This window comes from Mandrillus leucophaeus, unplaced genomic scaffold (assembly GCF_000951045.1).
Source record: "Mandrillus leucophaeus isolate KB7577 unplaced genomic scaffold, Mleu.le_1.0 Scaffold937, whole genome shotgun sequence".
Taxonomy (NCBI): Eukaryota; Metazoa; Chordata; class Mammalia; order Primates; family Cercopithecidae; genus Mandrillus; species Mandrillus leucophaeus.
This window is the reverse complement of record NW_012110219.1, coordinates 380,688-401,357: the sequence shown is the minus strand read 5'-3', so window position 1 is coordinate 401,357 and position 20,670 is coordinate 380,688. Positions and strand designations below refer to the sequence as shown.

The 20,670-nt window shown below is 43.9% G+C and overlaps 1 protein-coding gene across 2 annotated transcripts; it reads left to right on the top strand.

Moving 5' to 3' along the window:
- The first annotated feature begins 405 nt into the window (after positions 1-405).
- On the top strand, positions 406-13,965 carry LOC105532149 (melanoma-associated antigen B10). 2 transcript variants are annotated; one of them, XM_011970234.1, is made up of 3 exons: positions 406-444; positions 8,487-8,635; positions 12,208-13,965. In XM_011970234.1, exon 3 carries the CDS (start codon positions 12,257-12,259, stop codon positions 13,298-13,300), a length of 1,044 nt encoding a protein of 347 aa, XP_011825624.1. In that variant the 5' UTR covers positions 406-444; positions 8,487-8,635; positions 12,208-12,256; the 3' UTR covers positions 13,301-13,965. The 2 variants fall into 2 exon arrangements, with proteins under 2 accessions (XP_011825624.1, XP_011825625.1); XM_011970235.1 differs by lacking the exon at positions 406-444 and adding an exon at positions 890-967 and having other exon boundaries at positions 12,208-13,598.
- Positions 13,966-20,670: the final 6,705 nt, after the last annotated feature.

The window sequence follows — 20,670 nt, the reverse complement described above, 5'->3', positions numbered from 1 at the left end:
TGGCCAGTGAAGAGACCCCATGGTCATAATGCACTTACTCTGACATCTCAGAATCTGTCTTGGGCACCCTACCTTTTTGCTGCAGCCTCTCTTCTCCCGTCAACCCTGGTACGCAAACCCATTGTCCGTAAGGGTTTATGTTGCGAAACTGTCCAGAGCTTGTTTGGTGATTTTTTTCCCTAAGGAGCTTTTAGTCAATGAACTAGGAGCGAAAATACGAATCTACTTCCGAGAGGAGGACTTAATATTACTACTACTCCATAACAAAGAGGGCGCCACAGAAAAGTCACGCCACGCCGCCCTTGCTGGCAGCCCTGCGGGCCGTGGGCAGGATGCCCGGATGTCACGTACACTTCCGCTTCTGCCGTCCGTGGGAGGTGAGGTCTTGCAGTGCGGCGGTTGGTATCTGGTCAGCAGAGGAAGGCATCCAGGTCCTGCCGGGAGGTAAGGCAAAGACATTGAATAACATTTGAGGGGACCTCCTACCGCAAAAGAAAGAACGCCATGCCGTCCGGCCTCGGCCTTAAGCCGCAAAAGCCGTGGGCAGGGATCCTCTTAGGTACCGCACTCTGCATTATTTTTCTGGAGAGTCGGGGAAGTGATAGCATTGGACTAAGGTGTTGGCATCAAGCCACCCGAGATTGGGGTCTTAGAACCCTCCAGGAGTCAATAAAGGGTGATTATTTCCCTGAGGAGCCTTTAATGAATGAACTAGGAGTGAAAATATGGATTTACTTCCGAGAGGAGGAGTTAATATTACTACTACTCCATAACAAAGGGGGCGCCACAGAAAGTCGCGCCACAGAAAGTCACACCACGCCGCCCTTGCTGGCAGCGCTTCGGGCCGTGAGCAGGATGCCCGGATGTCATACACACTTCCGCTTCTGCCGTCCGTGGGAGGTGAGACCTTGCATTGAGGCGGTTGGTATCTGGTCAGCAGAGGAAGGCATCCAGGTCCTGCCGGGAGGTAAGGCAAAGACATTGAATAACATTTGAGGGGACCCCCTACCACAAAAGAAAGAACGCCATGCCGTCCGGTCTCTGCCTTAAGCCGCAAAAGCCCCAGGCAGGGATCCTCTTAGGTACGGCACTCTGCGTTATTCTTCTGGAGAGTCAAGGAAGTGATAGCATTGGACTAAGGTGTTGGCATCAAGCCACCCGAGATTAGGATCTTAGAACCCTCCAGGAGTCAATAAAGGGTGAGTTCCGTAAAACTCCCTTTCTGCCATAGCGGACGAGTGCCCACAGAACTCAGCCTCTGCTCTCAGGCCTGGGTGATCCTAAGTAGGAGTAGCTGGAATTTCCACCTTTAACCTCTCGGGGAGGTGAAGGTATTGGACCACGGTGTCTGCCTCGGGCAGCAGGGGAAGGAGTCCTATGCTCTGCCACGTGTTAATGAAATGCCCCAGTGTGGGCTGTGCGGGAAGCTAGCTTCCCATAAATACGGCGGCCTTACAGAATCCTGCCCTTCATGTAAGTTCTGGGAGATCCCTGGCGTGGCTGTAAGGCCCCCGTGACCCCTTGCTTCATATTCTGGTGGTGGTCCTGGGGAAGGGTACAAACTAAGGCTAGCACATTCAGGTCAGCAGTGGGAAGAGTCTTTGGGGGTAACCAGGAGTTTAGTTTAGAACCCGGAGCAAAGACTGAGGGGACTTTCTTCCCCAGAACAAAGGGGACCCAACAGAATACCAGTACTATGAGCCTTGGTAGCCTTTCAGCATGACTCTCAGGCTAAGGTATCCCTCATTTTATCCTTAGTGGTCACAGGATGATGAGGACATAGATTTGACAGGGCAGTCGATGGCAGGTCATTAGAGGGAGGTGACTCAGGCCCTTATGGAAGTCAAAGTGAGGACTGATGGGGCTAGGCACTGCCTCTGTGGTCAGCCTTGGGAAGGCCTGGGCAGATTTGTCATTCTGAATGCACCCCACCCCCTCCCTCCAACTGCATACTCTGGGATATCAGGTGAAAGAGGGCCTTTCTCTGATTGGTATAGGCCTCAAGTCCTCAGAGGGGAAGGTATGAGGCTGTCAAGGTGAGGAGTCATTAGGAGGAACCTGAATTTCCGAAGAAAAGAGGATTCATAGAGCCCTAAGAGTGCTGTCATTCCTGATAGGGATCCCTGAGGAAGATACATCTGAGGCCTCCCTAATATCTTTATCAGGAGTGTCAGGGATGTGAAGGCCTTGCTTGGACGGGATAGGTTTCAGGTAAGCAAAAGGAGGGCAATCAGACCCTCCAAGAAGCAAAAGTAAAGACTGAGTGAGGACTGAAAACTAATTACCTCAAGATAAAGAGAGTCTCACCGATCTCTGCATTGCTGCCATTCTACAATGTCCCTCTGCAAATGTGGTCACATGAGATTCCCCCTCAATTCCTTGTCTGGGGAGTCAAGGATGTGAGCGCTTTGGAATGAGGGAGTCAGCATCAAAACAGTTAAGCAGTGAGATAACAGGTCCTGCCAGAAGTCAAGGTGATGGCCCTGAATGTGAATTGAAAGAAACATCATCTACCCCAGAAAAAAAGGAAGCTCCATAGAGTCTGGACCTGCCAGTCACTGTATCAGTCCCAGTAAGATGCAGGTAAGACTGGCAGGCTTCAGTCTAGTTACTTCCACTGATTCCTCAGAGGAAGGGCCCATCAGAGAAGAGTAGCCTCATAGGATCCTTGAACCATGCTCTCAAAGAAACCTACAGAAACAACTTCCATAAAGTCAAAGTGATATCTTCCTGCTGGAGGATCACACTGTCTTTCCTTGAGGTCACTTCATCACCTGCCATCTGTCTCACACTACTACTTGTCTCTGAGCAGAGTCATCATGGCTCGGGGTCAGAAAAGTAAGCTCTGTGCCCATGAGAAACGCTGCCAGGCTCGGGAAGAGCCCAAGGATGTGGAAGGTGCTCAAGTCACTGTAGCAGAGGAAGAAGAGTCCCTCACTTCATCTCCTCATTTCAAAGATAGTCCTGAGAGGTCATCTGCTGTCAAAACACCCAGCAATGAGCAAGAGCCTGGGAGAGCTCTAGCCACCACCACTGCTGCAGCTGTTTCATACACAGCATCTAATGAAGGCATTGACAGCCAAGCTGAGGAAAGGTCAAATGCCTCACAGGCCCAGGCTACCACTGGGCAGTGGCCCAGAGGCCCTATAGATAAGAAGATCGCTATGTTAATGCATTACCTGCTGTACAAGTATCAAATGCAAGAGCCTGTTACAAAGGCAAATATGCTGAAAAATGTAATCCAGACATACAAGAGCCACTTCCCTGAGATGCTGAGGAGAGCTTCTGATCACCTGGAGTTGGTCTTTGGCCTTGACGTGAAAGAAGTGGATCCCAACAAGAGCGTCTATGTCCTTGTCAACAAATTAGAATTAGGCCATGATACAAGACTGAATCCTAACAGAAGTTTGCCCAAGACTGGCCTGCTGATGACCATCCTGAGTGTGATCTTCAGCCAGGGGAATTGTGCCCCTGAAGAGGAAGTCTGGAAGGTGCTAAATATGATGGGGGTATACTAGAGGCAGGAGCACTTCATCTATGAGGAGCCCAGGAACCTCCTCACCAACCTCCTCACCAAAGATTTAGTGCAAGAGCAGTAGCTGGAGTCGGGAAGTGCCCAACAGCAGTTCTCCAAGCTATGAATTCCTGTGGAGTCCACAAGCCTTTGCTGAAACCAGCAAGATGAAAGTCCTAGAGTTTTTGGCCAAGATCCATGGTACAGTCCCCAGTGCCTTCCCATCCCATTATGAAGAGGCTTTGGAAAAATGTGGAAGAGAGATCCCAAGCCAGAATTGCAGCCAGGACCTGTACTGCTGCCATGGCCAGTGCGCGTTCCAAGGCCGTGTCCAGCAGCCTTGCCTGCCCCAAGTGAAGGCTGAGGAAAATGCTTTACTGTGTTTTTGAAGAGGACAGTCAGTGTTTCACTAGTGGAGGGTTGGCTGTGTCTCGTTATAACACAGTACATAACATGTTCTGGGTAACTTGGATATTTATTTAAACGTTGTTCGTTTTAATAGAAGGTTAAAGTAGCTTAAGAATCCAAGATTATTAGTGATAATAAGTCATACATTTATTGATGTTTGTGAGGTTTTAGAGTAGAGTTTTACTATTTTATAGAAAAAAAAAAACAGGAAAAGTTCCATCCTATTTAGTGATCTCCAACAAGATAACATAGTAGTGGATTAGTCATTTCCTTGGAAATATTTTTTAAAAAAGCAGTAAAATAGTTGGAATGAAGAAATAGAGGGAAAATGTAAAAGATGATAAATGCTTGCATTCCCTTATGTTTAGTCTGTTCTGTAAAATTAAGAGATAGATACTTAGATATTATTAGTTTATTCAACCATGTAGGAGAAGCTACATCATAATAAAACTAACTTCTTGCACACTGGCTCACTTATTTCTCAAACATTACTTGGGCATTTGTTCTTTGGAGGGAAGGCACCATGCTGGTACTGGGAATGTCAGGATAAATAAGACCCAAGCACGCACACTGAATTTTAAAGTCTAAGAGCAGCTGTCATGTAAGGAAGATGGTGAGATATACCCTAAGTAAAGGATGAGTAAGAGAAGGTGGGAAGATCCAGATCAGAGCAGTCAAGTGAAAGTATCCTGAGGCAAGTGGGTTTGGGGCCTTAGGAAACTGCAAACCCTTCAGTGTCAGTCAATTTTGTTAGTCTGGATGGTGGGTTGGTTAAGGCTGTGGGAGTAGTGAGCAGGGGCCAGATCCTCAAAAAGACTAATGCCTGGAATGAAGAACTGCTTTTAGCAGTTATTTTGAGGTAATAGATAAACCAGAAGTAATTGTAAGACGGGAATGGAAGGCGTCTTGCATCCTTTTCCAGTGTCATTTTTCCAGTGCAGTTGGGCACAGTCCACAAACTATGTTTTATGCACATCAGCTCCAGGGACCTTCTGAGAAACAAGAGTGATATTACTTGACATGAATGTGCTCAAAAGCCATTGTGCTGGCATTATTTGCTCTGGCCTGGGGAAACAAAGCCCACTAAACCCACTTAATTAAAAGGGCTTTTTTAAAAAATTGTACTTTAAGTTCCTGGATACATGTGCAGAATGTGCAGGTTTGTTACATAGGTACACGTGTGCCATGGTGGTTTGCTGCACCTATTGACCCATCATCTAGGTTCCCTCTTCCTGTCCCTCACACCCCAACAGGACCTGGTGTGTGTTGTTCCTAAAAGGGCATTTTTATTAGGTTGTCTTTAGTATCATTTGGCAAACTCAAGTGAGGGCTAGATTTTTGATGCGAGTGAAAGAAATGAAAATAGGGGTGGTTTGGATGGAAGAATAGTTGAAGGGATGGAAGAAATTAGTCTTTGACATAAATTATAGGAGTCTTAAATTGAATCCAACTGGGGAGGACTACCCCACACCCGCAATAAATAAGAAATCCTCAAATTTGCATAGTAAATAACTGAGTTTTACTTGCTAAGCGGCATTTTTGGCTGATTTGTGTGCTGTATCATAGAGTGCTGCATATTGTCAGACATCTCTTGCTTTAAAAACAATCACAGAGATTTTGATAGGACCTGGGGTCAAACTAATAATAGTAACAAATGCTAGTTATTAAATATGCAGTAAATTCTAGGCACTGTGCCCAGAGTTTTCATACATTACATATAACCCAGAAATCCTACAAGGCAAGGCTTATCAGGGTCACTTCACGTAAAGCCTGAGCCTCATAGAGCTTTGCAATTTTCCTGACTTCATGTGGTTCATAAGTGTCAAAATTAGAACCATAGTCTGAATTTGTTTAGAACCCACATTGTTCCACTCCTTCCTGCATGAAGCAGATGTTCTGTCTTTTAATTCATTTCTCTTCTCACTACTGCACCGTCTCTCTAGGCAATAAAAAGAAGGAACCTGTGGCCAGTGTACTAAATCCAGATATAATAAATAATGGAGAAAATGAGAATTGAACACCATTTGGAGACTGCCTGTGGGCCTCATTTTCATAGGGTCCATCCACTCCTAGCTCCAGGGTTCTTTGGGAGCTGATTTTGCCCAGGTGCTGGCACATGGGACCAGATCCAGCACTTCCCTTGAGTCAGCCCCTGTGAGTCCTTGTGCCCAAATCTGGACCCTTACCTGCTGTCCAGCTCTTCCCTGCTTCCTTCCATGAAGGCTGCACCCTGCTCCCTATGGGAAAGGAAGCCCAGAATAACCTTCCTTCCCTTCTCCTGACTCAGAGCATTCCAACTCCCTGCAGATGTCCTCTGTTTTGTCACATTGCTCACTTGGAACTTCTCTGATAACAGCCCCTTCCATGTAATTGTTTACTTTGGCAGTGAACACTACATACCTACTCATCTGCTCTGGGTAATTCCGCCACACTCAAGATTTTTTCCGAGTCTACCTGTGAGTCGAGTCAGACTTGGAACAGAATCTAACCTTGAAAGATAACTCTGAAGTTAGAGAAGAGGTTTAGAAAGCAGATGAAGTTAGAAAGAGAGGAGAATGTAATCTGGTGACTTATTTGAGACTGGCACTGAATCTATACACTAATAAGTGAGCTTAACTGAATGGTAAAGTATCAAAGCCTCTGTCTCAAGTGGTGGATAGGGAAAGACCTAGGAAATGACTGTGTATCAACCATGTCCAGAAATTGGATTCCTATAAATCCTGGTATACTAGGAGCATATAGTAGATTTCTATGCTGACATAACAAATGCCACACAGTAAGACACTTTAAATAACATATTGATTATAACACCCTTCTGTAAGTGAGAAGTATGGGTTGGTTCTGCTGGTTTCTTTGCTCGGGGTTACACAGGCCCAAATCAAGCTGTCAAAGCCTGACAATAAGTGTGTCTTATTGGGACACACTATGAAGAATCCCATTTCAGGCTTATTCAGGTCATTCTATTAGGAACCCAGTTCTTTGTGGTTGTAAGAAGAGTGAGGAGTAAGTCTTCTTTCTGGCTATCAGTTGGAGCTGCTATATTTTCTCCAGGCCTGTCTCTGGTCTTTGCATGTGGGCCTCTACTTTTGAGTCAGACTTGGGACATTGAACCTGTCTCATTCTTGGAATTTCTCTAACTTCTCTCTCTGCCTCCAGATGGAGAAACATCTCTGCTTGTAAGGGCTCGTATAATTAGATTTGGCCCATGTAGGCAATCCAGTGTAATCTCCCTATTTTCAGGTTGGTTTCATAATTTTAATTATATTTGCAAAGTGCCTTTGGCCATGTAACATAACATATTCATGGGTTTCAGGAATGAGGATACGTGAAGCTTCGTGGAGCAATTATTCAGTCTCCCACAGAGGTAGAATATGTCTCTCTGGCAGACATGCCAGCTTTGATAAGAAAAGAAAAAACATAATTCGCTATCATTCTCTTGATTCTTGTCTGTATCTGCCCCAAGGGAAAATCCTGGTTTTTCATTGCACCTAAGGGCACCTGTACATGTGCTTAGGTGTACATGTTCATCAGGTGGTGGGTAGCAGAGACTCACAAGTTATGTTTTCATCAAAAGAAAGAAGAAATTTTTCAGTCTCTTGAGATCATAGAGGTCATTGAAAAGGTCAGTGCAGAAAGGTGTTGTTGAGTGCAGCGGGGTGAACCCTCCTTGCTGAGATTTACAGGATTGTTTTGAAAATTAGTGTGAGTCTAGATTTGAAATTACCTGTCACATATAGACATTAAGAAATGTTGTTTAGCAAAGATATTTGATATTCTCAGAAACTCCTCCAAGACTTAAGAAGGCTGTTGTCATAACAAATTTATATTAGTAGCTTTTATTGAGCATGTACTATTGTAATAGTTAATTGGACAGACTGCAAGTGCTCATCCACTTTGTGTCTTGCTTTCCATCCTTGGTTCATATGGAGACTACATTGCCAGTCCACTTGTAGTTTGGAAAGGTCATGTGACTACCCCCCCTCGACACTGAAATATGAACAGTAGCATGCTTTTCCCTTTCAGATCAAAGTGTTTGAGAGCCAGTCTGCCACCTCCATAATTTCTCTTCCATGCTGAGATATGGAGCCACAGTATAGAAGCAGCATGGATCCCTGGGACACCTGACAGCAAAAAACCCCTATTAATTCATGTCAAAATTTATTTGCATAAGAGATAAACTTTTAGTTTGTTAAGCCATTCAGATTTCAGCCTTTTCCCATTGCATCTCATACATACTTTTTCTGTATAATACACAACTACTAATTCCATTGTTATTATTATTTAAATATTTTAACTACCAAGAAAATAGTGCATGTATTCTTGTTGCCAAAAATTCTAATACGGATAAATCAAAATTTCACTTCCTTACTATGTCCCTCCAAAATTCAATCCCTCCTCAAATGTAACCACAGTTTTTAAATCCTGCATGTAGTATTTCTAAATGTATTATAGGCTTTTTCTTATATACATGTGCAACAAAAATACACTGTGAGGGTTTTTTTTGTTTGTTTTGTTTGCTCTTTTTTCTTCTTAATTTTTATTTACTTATTTTTTTTTTTTTTAGAGACGGTGCCTCGCTCTGTTGCCCAGACTGGAGTGCAGTGGTGTGATCATAACTCAGTACAGCCTAGAAGTCCTGAACTCAAGCAATCCTCCCGCCTCAGCCTTTCAAGTAGCTAGGAGTACAGTTGGGAGCCACTGTGCCTGGTCATTGTGAGTTTTAAATATACATTGATAACTGTTTACATATTGCTCCACAATATGCACCTAAGGATAACTGTTTACATATTGCTCCACGATATGCCTTAGAGTTTTGATATTTCAATAACACATTTCTTTTTACTTTGAGAAGAAAGGATTTACTTGGAATGACAAGGTTCTAGGAAATGTGCCATAACAAGAAAACCTCAATTAGTAAAGGACATTAGGAAAACTAGGCACTAGAACAATTTCCAGAATCCATAAGAGAGATCATAAGCTGAATAAAGTCCAGAGAATTCAGGGCATGAGGTAGTCAGGGATCTGTATCCAGAGTTCAGCCATGGGGTAGCAATGGGACCAGAAGGAGTAAAGGTGAGGAAACTGGTGGTGTCTTGGACAACTTTTCTGAATAGGCTTGGCAATCTCTGAATCATCATTACCAGCATGAAGTTGTAGGCTGAGCTGTCCAGAGGCATGCTCTGCTAGAGTCTTCCCTTCCCACTTCTCAGGCAGTGTGTGGCTTGCTCCCCTGCATCACCCAGTTATGATATTAATTGATTCTGGGAGAGCTACATCTCTTCACTACTCTGGTGGTTCATTGCACCCTTTCCAGTGTAGCAGGGTTGAGAGTTGTCTTGATGCCTGATAAGAAAGTGTGTATGTGGCCCTTGGGTATGTGGCCCCCTTGAGTATGTGGCCCTCCCACCACTGAGGTTGAAGCTGTGCAAATGGATGTGATTGATGATTAATGACATTTAAAACAGGGCAAGTAGTACCAATGAGTAGTGGCATAGTGTAGATTCAAGGAGGGGGGAATTGGAGGAGGGATTTCCTGAGACTAACTACCTCAATGACTCTGTAACTAAAAGGCTGAGTGTGCATATGTCTTTAAAAAAGGATCCAGATATTATCCCCAGCTCCAAATACTTGCTACCATCACTGACTTCTTTGCAGAACAGAGAGTGGATTTTTTGTTGCTGTGTCTGGTGGCCTTTGTTGCCACCAAACACTGTCGTAGGGTGCTGGTTTTCAAGGCAAGTATTTCCAGAGTAGATGGAGAACCATTGTAGATGCTGCAGTTCCTTATTGAATTGACTGCAGGTAACAAGTATAGGTTGAGTCCAAATCTCTATCTTCATTACTGTTATAACCCTGACTTGATTCCAATCAACTGAAAATTTTTATAAAGGTGATTCTGCACTAGCCATTTGCAAAGTTATCAGATGATCTGTAGTAAAATTTACATCACTTCTCACTGTGAGGTAGGGGCATTGGGCCAGGTGTCATTCTCAGATCCACAGAGGGAGGAGTCCCAGACTAAAAGGAATAAAAATGAAGACCCTGATGAAGTTTTGAAAGAGTCACCCACTCCATAACAGACTGCTCAGCACAGAGACCACCCCTGCTGTTAATGTTTCTAAGCCAATGCCTTGATGTTAGGCCCAGAAGCCTCCTCAGTTCACCCTCTGTAGTCCAGGGATATAGGACTGTGGGGTGAGGTGGTTGGGGACGAGGCTTTTTTTTTAAAGCCGAATAACTCAGAACAGGAGGAGGAGGAGTCATAGGTCCCCCGGAGTCAATGAAAGACCACTATGCAACTTCTGTCACAATTCCCCATTCCCACAAAACACAAGCCACCCCCTTACTTCTAAGAGCTGCACCCCTGCTCTCAGCACTAGGTCCCATATGGGGGTGGCTAGAATTGGCTTCCCCAACTTCTGACTCTAACTTCTCAGAAGAATGAAGGCATTAGTCTGAGCAGGATAGCCTCAAATCAGCAGAAAAGAGAGTTCCAGAGATTTCCAGGTCCTGTCAGGAGTTAACAACCTTAAGTGAGATCTGAGGACACTACTTATACCAGAAGAGAGAAGGGCCAACAGAATCCCAGCCCTGTGTAAGCCCTGGGAGGCCCTGGACAGGGATCCTCTGATGTAGTGCCCTTTGAATTCCCAGGATCCTGGGAGGTGACAGCATTGAACTACGCTTTGGCATCAGACCAGTAGAGAGCAGGGTTCCAGACCTTCCAACAGTGATGGTGAAGACCCTAATATTTGAGGCAACTATTCACACCAGATCAGAAGGGCCCCACAACATCTAGGCTCCTGCTGTCAGGCCTGAGAAGCCCATGAATGGAGTGGCCAGATATAACATTCTCTGAGTTCCACCTCTGGAGTTTTAGGGAAGTTAAAAAACTGGTGCCAGAGGAAGGTGTTAAATCAGCAGAAGGAGGAGTCCCAGGCCCTCCTAGGAGTTAAGATAAAAACCCTTTGTGAGGTGTAAGGGTAATAGCCATGCTCTTGCTGTTAGTGGTAGCCAACCTTGGGCAAAAACCTCTTATATAGCACCCTCTGAATTCCCTCTTTGGAAATTCAAGGAGAGGACAGCATTGGACCAAGGTTACGGCCTCAGGCCAGCAGATGGAAGAGTCCCAGGCCCCAACAGAAGTAAAGGTGAGGAAACTGAGTGAGATCAGAAGGAACCACCCACCACAAAAGAGAGGGGTTCATAACAGAGTCTGCCCCTGCTCTCAGCCCAGGGAGGCCCCAGGTAGGAGTGGCTATTGTGACACTTTCTGAATTCCATTACTGCCTTCTCAAAGAAGTGAAGAGGTTTAGGTTGTCAGAGGAGCTATTTCCAGGCCTTGCCAAAAGGGGATACAAGGATCTTGAGTGAAGTTTGAGGGGGACTTCCACTCCAAAAGACTGGGGCCCCATGGATTCATGACAGGTCCAGGACAGGGCCTGATGAAGCACCTTCTGAATTCTGGTGAGAACTCAGGGAGAGGAGGGCACTGGACCAGAGTGCCAGCTTCTGGTCAGCAGAGGAGGAGTCCCAAGCCCTAAGAAGACTAAAAAGAATCCAGAGTTCTGAGGGAGCCATCCACCCCAGATCAAAAGGGGACAGCACAGAGTTCCATCTGTGCTGTCAACCCTGAGGGACTGTGGGGTAGATATGTTAGGCTGACTTTATCCTTTCGTAACTCAGAGATCTGAGGGCCTTGCTCTGAGGGGATAGGTCTCAGGTCATCAGAGGGTGAAGTCCCAGACCCTAGTAGAAGCCAAGGTGAAAACCCTGAGTGAAGAATGAGAACACTAAGGATCCCAGAATACAGAAGGTCCCTCAGACTTTTTCTGTTGTAGTCATCCTAGATGTCCTCAGGCAGGTGTGATCAGATGAGTTTCTCTCTCAGTTTCTCCACCAGGGTAGCAGGGAAATGAGGGGACTGAAATGAGGGGTCAGTCAAGTAGAGGGATCCCAGAACCTACCAGAAATCAAGAGGACAGTTCCGAATGTGAACTGAGAAAAGAGTCCCTACCTAAGAACAAAGGGGCCTCCACAAAGCCTGGACCTGCCAGGCCTGGCTGTCATCACCCAGTAAGCCCCAGGCAGGTCTGGCAAGTGGCAACCTAAAACACACCCTAGTTATTTCACAGAGTACTCGGGGGGTAGGGAAATCAAAGAATAGGGGCCTTGTTTTTCCTTGAGTAATGCACCAAGAAAACTTGCAGAGGTGGCCATCAGTAAAGCTAAAATTGTATCTCTCTGCTGAATGGGCACACCCCATTTCATCTTCTCTCCTTCAGGTCACGGGATCACCTGCCCTTTTGGCTGCTGCACCTGAACGGAGTCATCATGCCTCGAGGTCAGAAGAGTAAACTCCGTGCCAGGGAAAAACGCCGTCAGGCCCGAGGAGAGCTGGAAGATTTGATAGATGCTCTGGCCATTTTAGAAGAGGAGGAAGAATACCCCACCTCCCCCTCTTCTTGTTTGAAGGATGTTTCCCAGAGTTCACTTGATGGGACAGCCAACAATCCCCATGGACTTTGGGAAGCCCTATCCATCAACACATCTGCTACAGCTGCTTCACACACAAGACATACCGAAGGAGTCAACGACCAAATGGAAGAAATGCCAAGATGCACACAAGATCTAGCAGCCACTGATAACTTTCCCAGAGGCCCTCTAGGTGAGAAAGTAATTATGTTGGTGCATTACTTGCTGTACAAGTACCAAATGAAAGAGCCCATTACAAAGGCAGATATGCTGAGAAATGTGACCCATATGTGCAAGAGCCAGTTCCCCGTAATCCTGAGGAGAGCTTCTGAGCACCTGGAGCTGATCTTTGGTCTTGACCTGAAGGAAGTGGAGCCTAATAAGCACATCTATGTCCTGATCAACAAACTAGATCTAGACTGTGATGCAAGGCTGAGTGATGAAACAAGCGTGCCCAAGACTGGCCTGCTGATGACTGTCCTGGGTATTATCTTCACAAAGGGTAATTGCGCTGCTGAGGAGGAAATCTGGAAAGTGTTTAATATGATGGGGTTATATGATGGAATTGAGCACTTCATTTTTGGGGAGCCCAGGAAGCTTCTTACCAAAGATTTGGTGAAAGAAAATTACCTGGAGTACCAGCAAGTGCCCAACAGTGATCCTCCACGCTATCAATTCCTATGGGGCCCAAGAGCCCATGCCGAAACCAGCAAGATGAAAGTTCTTGAGTTTTTGGCCAAGATAAATAATACAGTTCCCAGTGAATTCTCAACCTGGTATACAGAGGCTTTGCAAGATGAGGAAGAGAGAGCCAGAGCCAGAGTTGCAGCCAAGGCTCGCATTAGTGCCACAGCCGGTGCACGTTCCAAGGTTAAGTCCAGCAACTCCTCCCAACTGCAGTAAAGTCTGAGGCAGATTCTTCACTTTGTGTTTGAAAAGAAATCCACATTCTGAGCTGTGGGAGGTCAGGGTGGAACTGGAGACAACAAGGTGAATAACATGTTTGTGTTAATGTTCTATGTGATGACTTGGAATTTTTTAAAGATGATGTTCCTTTAATAGATGGTTAAAGTAGCTTCATTATCTAAGTTTGTGAATGACATTGCTCAAATTTTTCTGTATGTGAGATTAAGAGTAAGCGATGTATTGCTTTATAAGTCAAATTGGGAAACTCTCCATTTATTTAGTGATCGAAACATGATAGCATGGTAGTAAATTGGGCATTTCCTAATTCAATGTGAAATAATTTAGGAGTGTAATAAATGGGATCAAGAAATAGAGAAAGGAGGGCCAGGTGCGGTGGCTCACACCTGTAATCCCAGCACTTTGGGAAGCCGAGGCAGGCAGATCATGAGGTCAGGAGATCGAGACCATCTTGGCTACCACAGTGAAACCCTGTCTCTACTAAAAATAAAAAAATTAGCCAGGCGTGGTGGCGGGCTCCTGTAGTCCCATCTACTCAGGAGGCTGAGGCAGGAAAATGACGTGAACCTGGGAGGCGGAGCTTGCAGTGAGCTGAGATCACACCACTGCACTCCAGCCTGGGTGACAGAGTGAGACTCCATCTCAAAAAAAAAGAAAAGAAATAGAGAAAAGAGTAAAAGATGGCTAATTATTACATTCCCTATTGACTTTTATTCTGTTGTTATGTAAAATTAAGATATATATGCCAGGATATGCTTACATTATTCAAGAATATATAATTACATTGTAATAAATTAGGCCTTTTGCCCACTGGTTTATTTATTCCTCAAACATTAATTGAGCATCTGCTCTTTGGAAGGCCTTGTGCTAGGATGTCAGGATAAGGAAGATCTACCTGTGCCCACTGGATTTTAGAATCTAGGGGTAGATATTACATAAGGAATATGGTGAGATACCTACTAAGACCTAAAGGACAAGTCAAAGAAAGTGAGAATGTAGGGGGAGGGTTATCTAGATGAGAGCATCAAATGTAAATATCTTAAGGCAAGTGGGATTGGAGGTTTGGGAAATTGAAAGTCTTTCAGTGTGAATCAGTTGTGGTTTTTTGGTTTTTTTTTTTTCCTCACTCTTGTCACCCAGGCTGAAGTGCAGTGATGGGATCACAACTCACTGCAGCCTCAACTTCCTAGGCTCAGGTGATTCTCCTACCTCAGCCTCCTGAGTAGCTGAGACTACACGTGCACGCCATTGTGCCTGGTTAATTTTTTTACATTTTTAGTAGAGATAGGGTTTCGCCATGTGGCTCAGGCTGTTCTCCAACTCCTGGACTCAAGCAATCTGCCTGCCTCTGCCTCCCAAAGTGCTGGGATTACAGGTGTGAGCCACTGTGCTTGGTTGGTAAGATGAGGCTCTGAGAGTGGTGAGCAGTGGCCATCCTCTCTGAAGACATGTTCAGGGTTGAAAGACTTAAGGTCTGGAATGGACAAGTAATTATAGCAGTTGCTTGGGCTCATGGATAAACCAGAAAGAAATCTTCACCTGGGGCAGGAATGAAAGGTTTCCTGTGCTTTCCTAACTCCAGTGCAATTGATCACAAACCACGTGTTCTATGCACATCATCTCCAGCAAGTTTCTGAGAAAAATACTGTCTTAACATGGGATGCTCAGAAGCCACTTTACTGGCACTCTTTGCTCTGGCCTAGGAAAGACAGAGCCTGTGTTATTTTATTTTGTGTTGCTTTAATAGAATGCCAGAGACTGGGTTACTTTTAAGGAAAAGAATTTTTTTCACAGTAGTGGAGGCTGGGAAGTTCCAAGATCAAGGCGTTTGGTGGCATCAAGGGAGGGATGTCTTGCTGGGCCATCCCATGGCAGAAAGTGAGGTAGTAAGAAAGGGAAAGCAAGAGCAAAAGGGACCAAACATACTTTTCGAAACAAACCCACTCTTGTGATAAAGATATTAATCCATTTATAAGGGCAGATCTCTCACGGCCTGATTACTTCTCATCAGGCCCTACCTCACGATACTATTGGATTGGGGATTAAGTGTCTAACAGTTGCCTTTTTGGGAGACACATTCATATCATGGCAGAGTCCATTCCATTAATAGGGTGTTTAGACTAGGTTATCTTGAGTGTAATTTGGCAAACTCAAAGCAAGGGATAGGTGTTTTGATGGGAGTGAATGAGGAAGTCCTTGACACTTTCTAGGAGCATCTGGTTGAGCTGCATCTAGCTGGGAAAGATTCTCCCAACACACAATATAAAAAATGTATATCCTCAAAAAGTTTCTTATCAAGTAAGTAACGTTCTCTTGGTAAGAAGCATTTTGATTGCTTTGGTTTTCCATGTCCTAGAGGGCTGCATATTAACATCTCCAGGATGAAAAATAAATTAAAAATTTCCAAGAGGGGAAGGTTGGTAGTGTTAGCAATCTAAAACATAATAGAAACAACTGTTAGTTATCAAAAACCCAGCACACACTAACACTGTGCCAGCTGCCCTACACAAAAAACTTACATTCTAAAAGTCAGACTTCACAAGGTATATGCTAGCCAAAGAACAAAATGACTTCATCAAGCCCACTTCACAAAGAACTTGAGGCTCATAGAATTTTCAAGTTCACATATAAGTGACAAGGCTGAGTTGAGACCTCCTGGTCTGAATTCCTCTACAGCCCACACTATTCCACTCCTTTCAGCCTGAAGCAGATCTTAGGCCTATTAATTCATTTCACTTCTCACTACTCCACAATGTCTCTCAGACAAAGAAAAGAAAGACCCTGTCGCCAAAGCACTAAAAGCAGGCCCTAAAATGGAAGGTAGAATGAGAATGAGACACAATCTGGGACTGTCTGTGGGGTTCATTGGCCTGGAGTCCTCCCACCTTTAGCCCAGATTGTTCTGGAGCTGACTCTGCCCTGGTCCCTTCACATGGGTTCAGTCCAGCACTTTCCCACATTACCGTGCCCTTCCCCTGGGTCTTCCCCACTGTGCCCTTCTGTCTGAACTGGAACTGATCTGCTGGCCAGCTTTACTGTGTCCTTCTCTGGAGCCTGCACTTGCTCCAGAGGAATAGACAGCCCAGACTTGCCTGCCTTCTCCTGGACATAGAGACTTCCAACTCCCTAGAAACCCCACCCCTCACCTTGAATTCCCCCTAACAGCAACAGCCCATTCTATGTAATTGTTCACTTCAAATAGTGAAGCTTAGACACCTATTCATCCCTGGGTGCCTCCACCACACTCAAAGTGCTTTCAAATCTGCTGGTGAGGAGAGTTTGATTTGGGATAGAATCAACTGATACTTTATCCTGAAGCAGAGAGATAATCCTGAAGCAGAGAAGAGGTTTTAGAAAGCAGGTGAGATTAGAAAAAGAAGAGGTTTTAATCTGGTGACTTTTTGAATGTTGCTACTGAATCTACACACTGATGAATGAGCTCAACTAAGCGCCAAAACTCAAAGCTTCCCTCCTAGGTGTTCAGTGAAGAAAGACCAAGGAAATAACTGTGTAGCAACCATCTGAAGAGAGTGAATTCTTATAAATTCTGTAGTCTTTCCAGAAAGTTGTAATAGTTTTCTATGGTAGCTATAACAGATTACCACAAATGTAGTGGTTTACAACAGCACACGTTTATTATCTTTGTAGGGTTTATTGTCTGCGTTTCTGTACGTGTGAAGGATGGAATGGTTCTGCTAGATTCTGTACTCAGATTTTCACAAGGTTCAAATCAGGCTTTCAGCTGGCAGACTTCTTATGAGACTCTGAGAAGATTCTTCTTCTGAACTCATTCAGGTTGTTGACAGAATCCAGTTCTTTGTGGTAATAAGATTGAGGTCCTGTTTCCTAGCTGACCGTCAGCTGGAGCTGGCAGGCCTCTCTCCAGTCCTTGAATGTGGGCTCATACATTTTGAGTCAACACTTGTAGGTTGAATTCTTCTCACACTTGTAATCTCTCTAACTTCCCCTCTGCTGCATCTCTCTTCTGCCTCCAGCCAGAGAAAGTTCTTTGCTTGTGAATTCTCATGTCATGATATCAGACTTACCTGAATAACCTAGTGTAATATTTTTATTTTAAGTTCAGTTGCATAACCTTTGGTCATATAACAAAGCACATTCATTTTTCAAGGATAAGGGTATAACCATCTTTGTGGAGCAATTATTCAGCCTACTATTAATGTAGACAATGTGTCTTTGGCAGTGCTTTGATAAGAAAAGAATAAAATTAATTCACCATAATTCTCCTGACTTTTGTTTCTATCTGCCCCAGGGGAAAATCCTACTTTTCAGTGTGTGTAAAGACACACTGCACAAGTGTTTAGGTGTCTTAATCAGGTGGTAGCAGAGACTCCCAAGGTATTATTTAGACCATGCACTAAAAGGAAGAATAACATCCTCCATATTTTGAGATTATTGCAAAGGTCAGTAGAGAAAGGTACTATTTAGTGATGAGAGACAAAGGATCATCCTTGCTGAGATTTTCATGGCTCTTTAGAAAATTGGTGTGATCTTACGTTTGAAAATGACTGTCACATGGTACACACTAGAAAAATTTCCCAAATTGCAAGGCAATTTTGGCCTTCTTAGAAACTTTTCCAAGAATAGAGATTGTTGTCAAAACAAAGTTTCGTATTTGCTTTTTATTGAGCATCTAATAGGTAATAGATTGTGGGAGAGACTCCAAGTTTCCATCCACTTGTTTTGCTGTCCTTCCTGGGCACATGGGGAGACTGTATTCCCCAGTCCATTTGTTGTTAGAAAGGGCCACTGAAATATAAACAGAAGCTATGCTTGTCATTTTCAGGCCAAGGCATTTGAGAGTCGGTGTGTCAGTTCTATGCTTTCTGTTCTATTCAGCAGCAAACGTGGAGCTCTCATGATGAGATGTGGTGCCACATGATGGAAGTAGCCTGGATTCCTGGGTCCTCTGACAGTGAAGACCCCCTGTTAACTCACATCAGATTTTATGGATGTGAAAATTAACTTTTGTTGTGCTAAGACTTTAGAATTTCAGGCTTCTTCCATTACATCCACTAGCAGTGACTATTAGAATATTGCACAGCTCCTATTTCTGTTGTTAGTTTTACTCAAATATATTAATTACTCAAATATTCTTGATGCTTAAGAAAATTCTAACACTATGGATAAATCACAATTCTGCTCCCTTACTCTGTTCCTCCAAAATCTATTCCCTACCAGAAGTAACCACCATTAAAAACCTTGACTCTTTTATTTTTATGTATATTCTAGGCTTTTTTCTTACATACATGTGGTAGGAAAATATATTGTGAACTTTTAACATATATATATATACTGATGTACATTTTGTTGTACCTGTTGCATTTGTCACTAAATAAAATGGATGCAGGAACTTTCCATGAGAGCACGTATAGATCCACCTCACTGTTTAAGCTACTACCAAGAATTTCAAAGGACATATGTATCATAATTAACAATTCTTCTACTGATGGATGTATAAGGTGTTTTCCATTTATTGCTATGACTAATAAGATTGAAATAAACATTACTGAACATGACTTCTTGGGTAAATGTAGATGTTTTATTACAGGAAAGATGTAGAAAAGTATAAATTCAGTTAAAGTGTAAAGAATGTGATGATTGTCAATTTTTTGAATACTACTAAACTTTCATTCCAAAAATGTTGTATACTCTCATGGGTGTTTTATTTGATAAATTTTAAACTTGGGATAAATGTTTAGCCAAGTTGTATTGTTTCACTGCTATTTCAATTTTAATTTCCATTTTCTAAGTAGGCTGAACAGAAAATGAACTTAATCCCTCATCCAAAGTGAGACATCGGTAGTGATGTCTTGAGCACTGAGATTTCTCTGGGCATTTGCTTTAAAATTCTCATATGTCAAGAAAACTTTTGTCTTCACTTTGAGAAGAAAGAACTTGGTTAGTATGACCAGGGTCCAGAAAATGTGCCCTGACAGAAAAACCTCAGTTAGTGAAGAACATCAAGAAAACCGGGGACTAGAACAATTTTCAGAACCCATGAGAGACAAGCTAAACCAAGTCCAGAGAACTCAGGGTAGGGAGTGGTCTGGGATCTGTATCCAGAGTTCAGCATGGGATAGCAATGGGACCAGAAGGAGTAAAGGTGAGGAAACTGGTGGTGTGTTGGACAACTTTTATGAATAGGCTTGGCAATCTCTGAATCATTACCAGCATGAAATTGTAGGGTGATCTGAGTAGGCAGATCTATTGGATGAAAGGCCAAGAGGCATGCTCTATTAGACTTTCCCCTTCCCACTTCTCAGGCAGGGTATGACTTACTCCCTTGCATCACCCAGTGATTATATTAATTGATTCTAGGAAAGCTCTCTTCACTACTATGGTGGTTCAGTGCACCCCTTCCAGTGAGAATAAGAAAGATTATATCTTGTAAGGGAAGCTACAATCTCTTATCAGTCATCAAGGCAGCTCTCAACCTTGCTACAAGTGGATGGGAAGCTGTACAAGTGGGTGGGATTGGCGATTAGACAGTTAAAACAGGGTGAGTAGTACCAATAAGTAGTGGCACAGACTGTGTCACTGCAAGGAAAAAGAAACTGGAGGGGGAGTTCTCTGAGACTTCACTGCCTCTGTAAGTAAAAGGTTGAATGTGGACATGTCTTGAAAAAGGATCCACATGTTATCCCTAGCTCAGATTGCCTCTCACTTTTCCTGCCTTCTTTTTACACCAGAAGAAATATATCCTTCAGCTGTGTTTGGTGGCCTTTTCCCACCAGATACCAAGTGGTGTAGGGGGCTGATCTGCTATGCAAACATTTCCACGGTGAATAGAGAAGCAGTGTAAATGATGTTAAATTGACTGGGGGTGACAAGTATATGTGAGACACAAAGATATCTCTTTGTTATTGTAATTACCCCAACCTGAATAAATTGAAAACAAACAAATACTTTCTGTACTAGCCACTCTCAAAATGTCATCACCTGGGCCAGGCAAGGTGACTCACACCTGTAATACTAGCACCTTGGGAAGCCGAGGTGGGCAGATCACCTGAGGTCAGGAGCTCGAGACTGGCTAGGCCAACATGGTGAAACCCCATATCTACAAAAATACAAAAATTGACCGGGCGTGGTGGCACGTGCCTGTAATCCCAGCCACTCGGGAGGCTGAGGCGGGAGAATCACTTGAACCCTGGAGGAGGAGGTTGCGGTGAGCTGAGATCACGCCACTGCGCCCAGCCTGGACGACATAGCGAGACTCCGTCTCAAAACAAAACAAAACAAAGAAAAAAGTCTCTGATCTGTAGTAAATGTAATAAAATCTAAAACTGTGAAGTGAAAACTGTGGATCGCTGTGTCAGATCCAGGCCAGC

Coding starts and splice junctions, on each gene's coding strand:
- LOC105532149 (XM_011970234.1), top strand. CDS start 12,257: ATGCCTCGAGGTCAGAAGAGTAAACTCCGTGCCAGGGAAAAACGCCGT.